Raw genomic sequence first — 14,527 nt, 5'->3', positions numbered from 1 at the left:
GTGTTAAGCAATTTGTCTAGAAACATTGACATGTTTGCAGAAGAACACGGTTATCTACAAGGACCAGATGTTCATCTCCCAGCGAAATCAGACGGGGAGGCCATTTGCACCCTGCAACGCACAAGAGGCTTTAGCGCTTGTGCAAGAAGAAGAAGTGGCCTTCTATGACCACGGCACATCTTGCTACCTTAACAGAAAGGATGTCTGTGGGCCTTTGATGCTGCGTGTTCCGCTAACCACCTAACCATGAACTTTTGCACCCCAGATCACAATAAACATATAGAGAGGCTTCCTTGATTGTAACCAGTTTAAACCGTCCATTTGAGTCCGCCTCAAATGGGATGTTCCACATTGAACTTGTATGTATATATATGACTGTCTGTCTTTCAATAAATTAGAACATGTTAACCTTGGACGCTTGTTTGAGACTTAATGTGTTCCCGATGCATCGCTCTTCTTCTATGCTGCTACAACTGAGACATCACCTGGTATTTTCCTATGAACTTCTCTCATCCACATCATCTGACCAGACTTTGAATGACCTAGAAAAAGAAAATCGCTACACAACCCCACATAGAATCGTTCTTGCCACCCACAACCATGAGAAGTCTATGGTTCTGACATGTTTGGCGGTGTGTGTCTGTGTAAGGGAGAGTCTCTTTTCCCAGTGTTTCGCCCAGGTGGACAGGGTTTTGAGGTTAGGTTTAGGCATAATTTCTGTGAGGTTAGGGTTAAGGTTAGGGTTAGGCATAGTGTTTGTGAAGTTAAATGTTTGGGTTTAGGCTAGAGATCCCACAGCCTGCAGGGCCCTAACCATGAAAACAGAGGTCATGAGCGTAACTAAGACAACAGTAACCTCGCATCACCAGTCTTTCCACCTCGGAGGAAAGCCTGGTATTCGTTATTAAATGGCCTGTGTGATCCGGTCCATAAAAAAAGAGAAAAGAAATAGCTTCCGGCTTTCGGTTCTGTGGAGCCGCTTTGTTTTGGTTCCCCAATTTAAATGCTGAATCGATTACAAAGGTAGACTAGTCTAAATAGTCTTCGGAAAGTACACTTACATTTACATTTATTTTGTATTTTAAAAATAAGCTAAGCAACGCTGCATCAAGGATTTTATTAGGTAGGCCCTAAAATTACAATGCCTGTGATCGCGGCCGGGGTTATTTGGGGGTGAGGCATAGGGTTGCTTCCGCTCCCGACCGGATCACACATCCGAAAAAGGTATTGATTCCAGGCTAAGACAACAGAGGTCCAAACTGAATCTCTGTGTTTACACAAAAATGCTAATACACAGCTTACATTTTTCTTCTATTTTAAAGATGTGCCACATTTAGCAACTAATTACATATAAAAAACTAAACAAAGGACGGGCCAGTCTTTGTGACTTGACCACATTTATTTTGCCAGTGGTCACAGACGATGGCCAGCAGATGTTTCGTTTAGACAAAGCAATTTAACAATAATAATAATGAATTCAATTTATATTGCACTTTACACTTTTACAGCAAACAAAGTGCTACAATCAGGGTAAAATATTTGTGTGAAACATGACAAAGTTATAAAATAATTTAAAAGCATTAAAATTACGTGAGGGCATAAAGCCTAGGAGAAAAACAAGTGTAGCTAAAAAAAACGTATTTATTTCTCTTTTAAAACAGATTGCGGTGCTCTCAGGTGGTCAGGGAGGGCATTCCAGAGTCAAGGAGCAGCCAAGCAGAAGGCCTGGTCAGTGGTCGGCCATGGTACAGAGCTTGGTCATGGGGATGCGGAGAAGGTTGATTTGAGTTACACAGCTGCATGTACTGTTCCTGAGCCAAGGACAGTGAAGGATGAGGTGTTGAGCAGTCTGGTGTTTCTAATGGTTCTCAAACCTTTTAATTTCAAGGACCCCAGATTTTGCAAAGAAAATATTCGCACATCCACTTAGTTCAGATGCAGGTCCGTTGGAGTGACAAATGAAGCAATCATGAACCTGCACTCTGCTTCTGCTCAGCAGCACCAGTTTTACTCAAATTGACAGTTTGAAATGGCCCATTTAGGTGGGGACCCCACTTTGAGAACCACCGTTCTGCTCTATTTTCTGCTGCAGTTTTCTCTGGAAACAGACAGGCAGTATGGAGAGCACAGAGAGTACGGCCAACATGAGCGCAGAGTTCCAGGACATTGCCTCCCGGGCTGTGGTCATTTTGTATAGTGCTGTACCTGCGTTGATGGCCACGAAGGATGGTGGGGCAACTCCAAATAAGGTTCCAATGAAGAAGACCCCCAGAGGCACACCGATCACAGGTGAGGTGATATTGATGAAAGAGTTGGGGAGAAGAGGCGTTATCCTCAGGAAGATGATGTAATTGATTAGATGGTCTCTGTGCTTCTCAACCTGCTGAGACCACTCCTGAGCTCTCTCTGTGAAATATTTGTAGACCAAGGGTCTCCCCACCAGGTATGAAAGCATATAGCAGAAGGAGGAACCCAGTCCAGAGCACAGGCAGACTAAGAAGAGAGCCAGAGGGAATGGGTATAGATATCCTGACAGGATGCTGAGGCAGACTGTTCCAGGGATTGCAAACGTCAGAAGGAAGATATATGTCGTGAAGTAGGCCATCAACACTCGGGTGTAATGCGTGTCGTTGTATTTGGACAGGACAGTCCCCAGTGCTTTGACATCATCTATGTCTTTGGGGATCTTAATCTTGTCCATGTCATCATCACTTAGCTCTGGGAAGTTCCTGTAGACCACATACATAATCAAGGAAGAACAGGTAAAGACAGCTAGTAGAATGAGGAGAGACATCCACACTGAGCCCCCTCCATACTGTGTCCCTTTCAATTCTTGAGGCTCATCAGGACTTGTCTTCTTTGGCTGCTCAGGTGAAGACAGCAAACTTCTTTCTCTTGGTTTCTTGGCCATTTTTCCAGCTACTCCAGCTTTTGATTCTGTATAAATTGTTAAATGCTGTACTGTTGTTAGATTCTATTATGCAGTTATCATATTTGGGACCCCTTTCTGGTATCTATCTCTCACACTATAGCCCTTTCTTGGACGAAGGGGGAGGACTGGTGTGTGACATTTGTTGTTTAGATGATGACTTAATGTAATAATGAATATTATTACATTAAAATAGAGACTGCAATATGATTTAACATGTAGCCTAAGGCATATAGGCTACATATCTATGAGAGTAGGCGTATCACTTATATCTGCTGCAAAGCATGTGGTCTGACGTCACACATAACAGAAACCGTTGCCATAGAGATGCCTCTTGACTCTCGACTGCCGTCACATAGTTCGATAGGCCACCACTTTCCGTGTAACCAGCCAGACTCAGCGCGTTGCTAGGATACAGTAAACCTCTACCGATAGTTTAGTGTTCGCGGCGGAAGTTTAACAACAACGTTACGTTTAGTTGCCATCCATTCCCCAAGGGACAGCCAGGTAGGTGAAATGATCAGAATTATGTTCTTATAAGTACATTTACTCAAGTAGGCTACTAGTAGGTACTTAAGTACACTTTTGAGCAATTGTTACTTCACTGGGATTTCCAATTTTCAGTATTTTTACTTCTACTCCACTACATCTCAGAGGCAAATATTATACTTTTACTCCACTACAATTATTGGACAACTTTAGTTACTAGTGACTTTGTAGATTTTAAATATTATTACAAAACGTGCATTAAGCATTTCAGCCTTAGACTTTGTCTATTTGAAAATAGGCGATATACAAGCTCACAATGTGATGCAATGCCTTGTGAGCTTGTAGATCTGCTATTTTCAAATGATTTTATACATTTTGAAAACATGAAATGGAAGATTTCTGCATACTTTTACTTTACCTACTTTTACCTACTTTAAGTATAATGCTGATGCTAATACTTATAGGCTACTTTTACTTTTCTGAATACGAGAGTTATTATTGCAGTATTGATACTTTTACTTTTAAGTAAACATTTGAGTTCTTCTTTCACCACTGAGCTTAATGACGATGATGATCTGAAGTTTTGGAACTGTTGCCTATGCCTAACAACAAGAGTGCTGCCCAACATTACTAATAATGTTGCATTCTGATTTTGCTTTGTTGTTTGCTGTTTTTAACATGGTCTGTAGAGCAATTTTTTACTTTGTTGCACTAAATGTGCACTAAATTCATTAGACTATCATTATTGTAGCATTGGAAATCCCTTCAAATCGGGAATTGAATGCTTGCCTTTATTTAGTGTCTGTTGAATGGATACAGGAAGAGTGGGCATAGTCTGGGCACCTCAATGTGAAATTGGCCCCAAAAAAAAATCCAAAATGTGAAAAAGGTATGCTTTGAAAATGGTCTGAAATAATGTAACCTAGGCCTGCATGATTTTAACATGCACGGTAGGCTACATCATTATCAGACCTACATTTTACAGGCTATATGGTTATTATCATCACTGAATGATTATTGAAGAACTTTTTAATTCTGGATAAGTCACAGAAAATCAACACGGATAATCACAAAAACCAACAGATCATCATTGGCTAATTTCCCACTACTTGCAGGTCACAACATGGAGATAGTCTACGTGTACACCAAGAATCGCAGTGAGTTTGGCCGACAGTGCAACTTCTCTGACCGGCCTTCTGAGCTGCATGTGGACATTCTCCCCGATCCGTCTTTGGCTGCCAACTTCATAGAGAGAGACCCCTGTGATGTTGCCATACAGTGCTCACAAGAGATGTCTGGGCATGAGGTAAGCAGATGGGACGTCCCGTCCTGCTATGTAGCATATTTTGCATGGTGACCAATAGGTGTTATGTAGGCTGCACAATCTGGTAGACTTACAGCAGTGGTTCTCAAACTTTTTTATGTCAAGGACCCCCAAATGAATACGTATTTGGCCGTCGGACACCCATCTGAAAATATTTTGTGCCAGGGACCCTCATACAAGATTTGTGTTGTTAAAATGTTTAATAAATGTTCAAAAATCTTCAGGATTGTTTGAAAATAAATAGCCATGCTTACAACGCGTAGGTTAAAATGGTTAAACTGATTTTGATGCTAGAGGAAACTCTTTCGTGAGTTTCATGAGTACAATGATGAGATAAAGGCAGCACTGCTCCTAATAGTTAGTATTGGTAAATGCAGAGCACAAATTTCACAGGGGCAAATGCATAGTGACCCTATTACGACAACAGCATTTGGGGCCTTATGTACTTCAGTTCAACGCCGGGTAGGCCATCTGGAAGCTCACAGCACCATCTGTAACCCGGTGAACACCGCCTCGTCTTGTTCTCTGTGCAGGTGAACACGAAGCACATTGAAACAGTGAGCCGTGGGATGAACCACATGGAGGGTGGCTGGCCCAAAGATGTCAACGCTCAAGATGCTGAACAGACCATCCGCTTCAGGAAGAAAGTTGAAAAGAACGAGCAATATGTCAACACCATTCTACAGCTGGGAGGAGTGAGTGTCCCAGTTCATCTTTCATGCTTATACCTGAGGGACAGCATGCAAATACAATAGCATGAACTGCTGTACCGGGTTGGATAGGAAACCAGCAGTAGGCTACAAGGAGATCCTGATTAGCACCTTTGGGAACTTGGTAATTTGGCTCTGTAGGAGGCTAGTCGTCTATAAGAGTGTGTCTGTTTGTCCGGAGCTACCTATCAGCGCCAAATTTCTCGTGCACACTGCCAGTAGCCCAAAGTATGTCCATGCATTGTTTTTTACATGTTTCAAATATATATATAATATATATGAGGGAATCAATGGGGCTCACATCAGGCTTAAACCATGCCAAAATTTGGTAATTTGATACGTCATAGCTGACTGACATCATAGGCTGGCCAAACATCCATCATTCAATCAGTGAGCCCAGCAGATCCCAGTGTCACTTCCACAGCTGTGTCACTATTCAAGCTGATAAAGGATGCCTCTTTTCTTGTGTGAGGAGAGGAGCTGTTTAGAGTTACCCTTCTTTCCTCTAAGGCAGTGGTTTTCTAACTTTTTGTGTCCAAGGCACACCAGTACACCAAGTCCAAATCTCAATGATGTTTTTCATAGCGAAAATAGCCTTAAAGGTCTTCACGCTCACAATTCATCGCAATGTGATGACGTTGTGAGCTTGTAGATCTGCTATTTTCACTGTTTTTGAAAAGTTGTGAAATTATTCTAAAATATAAATAAATAAATGTAAAACCTTCACCTATAATGACATGCCAAAAATAGGGACACCAGGTTGAAAGTGGTTCAAATATTTTCTTTTTAGGGTATAGAATTTGACCCTGTATGGAGAAATTAGTGCACACGAAGTACTGATGTAGTAAATTAAAAGATAATTGTATATATTACACTTATAATGTGTGTGGTTGTCACAAAATGCCACGGCACACTTGGACTTGTCTCACGGCACACCATTCAAGAAGCACTGCTCTAAGGTGGTTGTGTCCTTCCCTCACACAGGTCATGGAACACTGCATCAGACAGAACAACGCAATAGACAGTTACCAGCAATACTTTGAGGACGAGGACGAGGTAGAGGAGGCCCAGGAGCAGCCCTCGGCCAAGACCGTCAGCGTTTTCAGGTGATTTCCTCCGACACAAAAACTAATAATTGCAGCAATACTACTATATGCAGCAACAGTCAATGTTTTATATGTAAATATTATTTATAAATGTCAACATAGACCAGTGGTTTTCTAACATTTCATAGTGGGGTGAGTCTGTGGCTGAATGAGCTCTTCATCCCCGCTAGCTGATCTTAGAGAGCTTCCTCCTCATCCTCCCGTCCTCAAACAGCTGATGTCCAGTTTAACTCCTACTACGGAGCTAGCCCTCCTCACCAACTTGTTCTGTTAAATCTATAGGCAGGCGTAGGCCACAGCCAGCTTTCGGCTGCCATCAGGTTGCCAGGACAGGCAACCTGATGGCAGAGGTGTAGCTCCTATAATGACATTTGGCCAACATCGATTCAGTTATTCACGTAGGTTTGTTAAAATAACTTTGGACAACACTTTTAAGAAACAAAATCTGAAAAATAAAGCTGAAAATGGTATGTGATTACTTATGATATATGGCCAAAGACGTGAATAGACAATCACATGTATGGTTGCCAGTATGGTTCTTTTACCGTGTACCTTTCCAGAGACCCTAATGAGGTCAAGCGAACGGCCACCTGCCTGTCCTGGCAACCTGATGGCAGCCGGAAGCTGGCTGTGGCCTACTCCTGCCTGGAGTTCCAGAAAGCCACCAAAGACATGAGTTTTGACTCCTACATATGGGACATTGGTATGTAACAATGACTATTTGGAGACTGTCTGTCGAGCTAACACAGCAACCATTGAACAAATGTCCAACCTCTGTATATCTACAGCCTTGTTATGGGCTCATGTTCAGATCTCATTAGTGAAGAGAGAACCGTTATGTGAAGTGCTGACTTATGGCCTAGTGGTTTCCAAACAATGGGTCGCGGACCCATTTTTACGTGTTGCAAGTAAAGATCCCCTATTTATATAACTATTATTATTTCAATTTTAAACTTTAAGAAGAAGGCCGATGCACACCTCAAAGGTTGGTGACAGGTGCATACAGTAGGACAACAATCAAGCCTGTGTCTGTCCTACTGAGACTAATAAAGAGCAACATTTTTTGCAAGTTCCAGACAGTGTGCGGGACCTCTTTCTTTGATTGTATTATCATAGATCCCCTTCTGAAAATGTTAAACTTAAAAAATCATTTTCTCAGAATTTCTGACATTTTAAGAAATAGTGAAAATAACAAATGTGTTTTAGATCGGATATTTTATGGTTTAAGACAAGTGGTTAATTAATCATGTATTTTTGTAAGTTTGGGTCCCGGCAGGGAGACACCAAATGTATATTTTTTGGGGGTATTTTCTTTTCTTGAGCTGACAAGTTTGGCAAACACTGATATGGCCTACTGTATATAACATGTGTTCCCAGAGAACCCCAATAAGCCAGAGATGACTGTGAAACCGGTGTCTCCTCTTGTGTGCCTGGAGTACAATCCCAAAGACTCACACATCCTGGTTGGGGGCAGCTACAATGGACAGATTGGTGGGCTATAACAACATCTCACTTTCATTCTCTCTCTCTCTCTCTCTCTCTCTCTCTCTCTCTCTCTCTCTCTCATGTCAAACCCCCCCCCATACTTATTTACTCTTTCTTGATGTCTTACCCTGTCAATGTAAGACAATAGTCTTATAAATATCATCAATAGCATGACTTTAATTCATTCAACCAGTTTCATCTGTCACTGTAATTCAAATAATGTTTTGCACTGGTGACCAGGGGGTCCCCAGCTAAATTAGTTAATATAGTATCAATATCAGTTTAACCGCTTTACAGTGTTTTATATTGTGTTTTATATTTCGGCTATTCAAAAATAGCCAATCTACAATCGTTGTGAGCTTGTAGATCGGCCATTTTTGAAAGAAATGAACAAATCTTGAAAGATAGTGCAAATTTGGACTAACTTCCAGTTTGTCCTTGGCACAAACTCTTTTCAGATGGGGCTTCGCGGCAAAATACTAATTCGGGTCCTTGACATGAAAATGTTTGAGAACCACTGTCCTAGTACATATATACCATATAAGTGCCTGTGTGCGTCTGTATAACCGTATGACACGTTTCTTTTTATCAGCCTACTGGGACACTCGCAAAGGTGGCCAGCCAGTGGATATGTCCACAATAGAGCACAGCCATCGGGATCCTGTCTATAAAGTCATCTGGTTGCAATCAAAGACAGGAAGTGATACCTTCTCTGCGTCCAGCGACGGCCAGGTCAGCCAAGCCTCTGTTGGCCTTTCATTGCACCTGTCACCTCCAGTGGTGTAAAGTAACCACGTATATTTACTCAAGTACTGTACTTAGGTCCAATTTCAAGGTACTTTTACGTTAGAAAAACAAGAACTCACGGATCAAACGGGATCAAAACATGTGTAAAAATACGTTTAGGCAAAGGAGGAACAGCCTTTATTTATTAAAAGGCAACTGCCAACATGTTTCGACCTTGGAAGGTCTTCATCAGGGCGAAATGATTCATCATTTCGCCTGGATCGTCTGCTGTACTTTTACTTTAACTTGAGTCTTTCCTATTCTTTTATACTTAATAGTTCTACTCCATTGCATCTCAGAGGCAAATGTTGTACTTTTTACTCCAATACAATTATTTGACAGCTTTAGTAGTTACTTTGCAGATTTAGATTATGCATAGTACCTTACCTTCAAATTATTAATCAAATAATCAAATACACAAGCTCACAACGCATCACACCGCGACATGTTGACAGCTTGTAGATCTCATATTTTCTAATAGCTGAGGCATAAAATAGGGCTTAAGTGACTTATGATTCTGAAATGGGAATTCTGCATAATGATACTTTTACATTTGTTACTTATATACTATACTATATTTTGATGCTAATACTTTTGTACTTTGACTTAAGTGAGATTACGTATGAATAAAGGTACATGTATTACTACTCTTACTTAAACTGAGTACTTCTTCCACCACGGGTCACCTCATACCATTCTTGGGCCCGGCCCGAGCCACAGTAGGGCCAGGGTGGGGGCACAAAACCACTCTGCCGCTCACGGCCAGTGAAGTCTGATACCTTTGGTCACATTCACTGACCTCTCGAAGCCATTTGTTTCTTTATGTGACACCGTTGAGCAGTGGTGGAAAGTAACTAAGTACATTTACTCAAGTACTGTACTTAAGTAAAATTGTGAGGTACTTTACTGGAGTATTTCCAATTTTCAGTACTTTTACATCTCAGAGGCAAATATTGTACTTTTACTCCACTGCAATTATTTGAAAACTTAGTTACTAGTTACTTTGTAGGTTTTGATTATTATTACAAAACATGCGTTATACCCACTTCAGCCCTATATACATTTCGACATTTGAAAATAGCCGATCTACAAGCTCACAATGCGTCGCATCACGACGCATTGTGAGCTTGTAGATCTGCTATTTTCAAAATATTTTTACACCTTTTTTATACATTTAGAAAAGTTGTGAAATGGGACATTCTGCATAATGAGTACTTTTACTTTTGTACTTTAAGTACATTTTGATACCAATACTTTTGTACTTTTACTCAAGTAAATTTTGAATTCCGAACTTTTATTTGTAACTAGTAACTAGTATTTCTACATTGCAGTATTGATACTTTTACTTAAGTCATAAATGTGAGTACTTTTTCCACCACTGGTTGTCTACAGGTGCTGTGGTGGGACATCCGTAAAATGAGCGAGCCTACAGAGAGGCTGGTGCTGGACCTCAGCAAGAAAGGCAACGCGGACAACGCCTTAGGTGCCATGTCCCTAGAGTTTGAGCCCACCATGGTGAGTCATGGTTACTTCAGGTCAGTAAACGAGCGGCATGAATATTCTTATTTCAAATCTAACCTCTTCTGTGTCTTCAGCCTACGAAGTTCATGGTGGGAACAGAACAAGGGCTTGTGGTGTCTTGTAACCGCAAGGCCAAGACAGCGGCAGAGAAGATTGTGTGCACGTACGGCAGTCACCATGGCCCCATCTATGCCCTGCAAAGAAACCCCTTCTTCCCCAAGAACTTCCTCACAGTGGGGGACTGGACAGCTCGCATCTGGTCTGAAGACATCAAGGAGTCCTCCATCATGTCCACAGGGTAAGCCACAGTATTCAAAATGGGGCATCCCAAGTGCAAAACACACACACACACACACACACACACACACACACACACACACACACACACACACACACACACACACACACACACACACACACACACACACACACACACACACACACACACACACACACACACACACACACACACACACACACTGCATCACTGCATCACAACATACAACCACATCCAACCACACAAAGTGTCAGAGATGAACATGTGACCCCTGAGACAAGTCAAACTAAAATCAAATACTCATCCTTGGAAGGTACCAGACATCGTACTTGATGGACGCCTGCTGGAGTCCAGTTCGCCCCGCAGTGTTCTTCACCGTCAAGACAGATGGAACATTAGACGTGTGGGACATCCTCTTCAAGCAGAATGATGCCACGCTGCGACTCAAAGTATGTTCCTACTAGGGTTGCAACAGTGATTAACAACGATTAATAACCCCTATTTTAGACACTAGAAGTTCGGGTTGCTATGCGGCCCTCACATCTTGAGTTCGGGGCACTACGTTGCCCTCACACATACAGTACGTCGCACCGCCGATCCGACCAATATGCCCATATATGGAGATCTCTGTATCTGTCTGTCCATGTCCCTTTTATGCCCATATATGGAGATCCCTGATGTCATCAATATATGCCCATATATGGGCATGCCCCCTTTTGTCCCCATATCTGACTGGGCACATATCTGCCCATATCTGACTGATTTGTTTGCGCCTGATGCCATGACGACACATGGGTTTACACAACACACTCCATATTTTGGCGTAGCTGCCTTTGGGAACATATGGTTATGGCTGAGTCATAGTGACATGAGTGTGATGACGTGGTCTGCCTGCCCGTCGGCCGGTCCTCCCATTAGCCAATTTTGATATAGTCGAAAAGCTTGAAAAAAAGAAAAAGGTAAATCCTATTAAAATTTGCTAATGGGAGCGGCCCGGCCGGCAGAGTGGCCGGTGGACCACCACGTCAGTTCGAATTTGTTAATGGCATATATGGAGATCCGGTTGTCCAGAGCCACAGATCCGACCGTTATGCCCATATATATAGTCATGCGCAAATTGCGCATATACCTGTATGGTACCGACTGACTTCAAACCCAGCGCACGCATCGGCAAGGGCTCAATGGAGTGTGGTGCCCGCTGTCGAGTCCTTCGGATAGGCGATTCTGGACAACCGATATGTCCATATATAGACATATACGGATATCCAGTTGTCCAGCACCGCCGATCCAACCGATATGCCCATATATGACATTAATATTTTTGTTGTTGTACTCAGGTATGTGACGAGGCTCTGTTCAGCCAACGGGTGCAGGACAATGGGCGCTTCCTGGCCTGTGGTTCCCAGCTGGGCACTGCCACCCTGCTGGAGATCTCCCCGGGCCTCTGCACATTACAGAGGAACGAGAAGAGCCTGGTCACAGAAGTAAGAAAGAACCCACCTCCAGCTGTTTCATTACTGCTAAATCAGCAACTCTGACAGCAAGGCCCAATGTTAAAACGTACAAACTTGTATTTTATTTTATTTTGTATTTGAGATTTATTTATACAGTTCCATTGAGGGAGCCATGTTTAGGTAGCAGCAGGATAAAAAAATGCAAATAAGTTAAGAGTGCAACAGAGTCATAAGGCAAGAAAAATAATAGCACACTTGAGAAATTAATTTGAAAAAAACAAGTAGGGGAAGCAGGTGTAGGGAAGCAGGTGCACTGTCCGATTGAGTGCCATCAGATCGGACAATAAACTTTTAAAAGACCTAAGGGTGATCAAGTTCTTAGCTTCAGATCTGTCAAAGCTATTTGACAGAGGCAGCGCACATGAAGGCTTGTTTGCCAAGTTGTTTGTCAATTTCAAAGATACAAACCTTTGTTTATACATGACATGACAACATGAATACACACATGCAAGACCGCGTGACAATCTGTCTTTCTCGGTCAGATGTTCGAGCGTGAGACCAAGCGAGAGAAGATCTTGGAGGGGCGCCATCGCGAGATGCGTATGAAGGAGCGCAGCCGCTCCGAGCAGAGCAAGGAGGAGTCTGCCAACCCGGAGGGTGATGGAGAGGAGAGCCCAGAGGAGATGATTGCCCGTGTCGAGGCCGAGTTCTTCGAGACAGTGGAATCGGAGAAGAAGAAACAAGAAGAGGAGAGACACCGGGGAGACATATAGTTGTCCAAGACTCCAAGTAATTACCTTATTAAGTATATAAATGTTCATATGTATTTATGTACATGTACAGTTTCAAAGTTGTTGCTATTACATTATTAAATAATTCATTGACATGATTTGTTTGTATTCTGAACATTTGAGTGGTGTTGTTGTAGGCCTATTGCTTATGATGATGAGATTCTTCCTTAACCTCCTGGGAGTGTGCGTGCATAGTTTCACTATCGGTCCAACGGTGCCGGAGACTGGCTGATCACAGAATGACTGACTGACGGCTCTTAATCCTATTCCTAACCTTACCTTAAACCACACAAAATGCTAACCTTAAGTGTAGGCTACTAACAGAATCTTAATGAAAATAAATTAATGAAACAACACGAAACCTAACCATGCCTAACCATAAGCATACCACTGCCTATAAACAAACTAATTTAAAATTAGTCAGATAATGTCAAAAGATATCTGAGATCAATACCCGCTGTGTCATGTCAGGCCTATAGAGACACACGGCCGGAAGCGGAAGGCCTACAAATCCACGCCCACTTTTGACACTCGGGGTCCGTTAGAACGATGAACTGCAGCTCTCAATGCAATCTCTATGAGAGGCATTGTAAAATACCGTCATTTCACTGGTTAACTACTGAGGCTGTAGCGATTTTTTTGGTGTTCTAATAATCTGTCCCATTTGTTTAATTTGTCCTTTTTAATGTCCCATATCTTTCATCTCGATATACTACCCACAATATACTATAATATACTCCATCAGTATGTCAAAACCGCTAGCATCGGAGATCCAGACTTTAAGTGGTCGCATCACGGACGCATCCCTTGAGGTTTTCAATACCCAGAAAACTGGCGAAAGTGGCCGTTTTCAATAGGTTTTGGTCATTATCTCTGGAACAGAAGGTCCAATCTGCTCAGTTCAAAGCTTGTTGGATGCGTGACTTTGAGGACATTAAGCACGCAATGACACATTTTCGGGTTATTTTTTTTTTAGGGGAGGCAAGACCTTAGTTGGGCAGGCGACCGCCTCTCCTGCCTCTACAGTGGGTACGCTGTCGGTCGGCGCTCGGCGCTCGTAAAGACAGTGATGTCACTGAAATGCCTGTCTGCTGTCTACCCTCTGCTGTGTTAGCATTATGGGTAACTCGTTAAAGTGGCAAATTAAATGTGAAACACATCAACTATTAAGAAAACAAGAAGATATGTTGACAAAGACACTCCATACATTTGGAAACATATTTTTATTTAAATCAATATCGTCTCCAGTTAATGTAGGAATATTTCAAAAGTAGGCTAATTCTCATATCCTCTCATAGGGATTGCATTGGCAGCTGCAGTTCATCGTTCTAACGGACCTCGAGTAGCGGCGCTGTCTCAAAAGTGGGCGTGAAATTTGTAGTCCCCGTGTGTCTCTATATGTCATGCCTAGCCTGAGAAGGGGAGTGGCTATGCTGGTGACATGGAAACACGTAACCGGTGATGTCACGACACGTCAGTATTTATTTAGGTCAGTATTTAAGCCAACTAATTAGCTAGCAAAACTAAGCTAATCAACAGATCCAAGATTCTAACAATCAATTGGATCCTCACAGCCCATCAGGGTTCATCAAAAAAGGAGATCTGATTAACCTTAACTAAATTAATAACTTAACTTAACCTAAGATATATATTTT

The 14,527-nt window shown here is 42.2% G+C and overlaps 2 protein-coding genes across 2 annotated transcripts; one reads left to right on the top strand and one right to left on the bottom strand.

The window, feature by feature from the left end:
* Positions 1–2,038: 2,038 nt before the first annotated feature.
* LOC308100612 (transmembrane protein 41B-like) lies at positions 2,039–2,824 on the bottom strand (the record flags this gene model as incomplete). The annotated part of the gene is made up of 1 exon (XM_080449678.1): positions 2,039–2,824. Exon 1 carries the CDS (start codon positions 2,792–2,794, stop codon positions 2,039–2,041), a length of 756 nt encoding a protein of 251 aa, XP_080305804.1. The 5' UTR covers positions 2,795–2,824.
* A 1,717-nt stretch (positions 2,825–4,541) lies between these two features.
* Positions 4,542–12,862, top strand: dnai2b (dynein, axonemal, intermediate chain 2b; the record flags this gene model as incomplete). The annotated part of the gene is made up of 11 exons (XM_080449520.1): positions 4,542–4,724; positions 5,276–5,437; positions 6,437–6,558; positions 7,119–7,261; positions 7,936–8,049; positions 8,636–8,775; positions 10,222–10,344; positions 10,425–10,648; positions 10,941–11,076; positions 11,965–12,111; positions 12,624–12,862. 11 exons carry the CDS (start codon positions 4,542–4,544, stop codon positions 12,852–12,854), a joined length of 1,725 nt encoding a protein of 574 aa, XP_080305646.1. The 3' UTR covers positions 12,855–12,862.
* Between the last annotated feature and the right edge of the window lie 1,665 nt (positions 12,863–14,527).

The sequence above is a fragment of the Gymnoscopelus braueri genome (genome assembly GCF_963280865.1).
Source record: "Gymnoscopelus braueri genome assembly, chromosome: 14".
NCBI classification, from domain to species: Eukaryota; Metazoa; Chordata; class Actinopteri; order Myctophiformes; family Myctophidae; genus Gymnoscopelus; species Gymnoscopelus braueri.
Note: the sequence above shows the minus strand (reverse complement) of the source record. Positions and strands in the feature narration are given on the sequence as shown.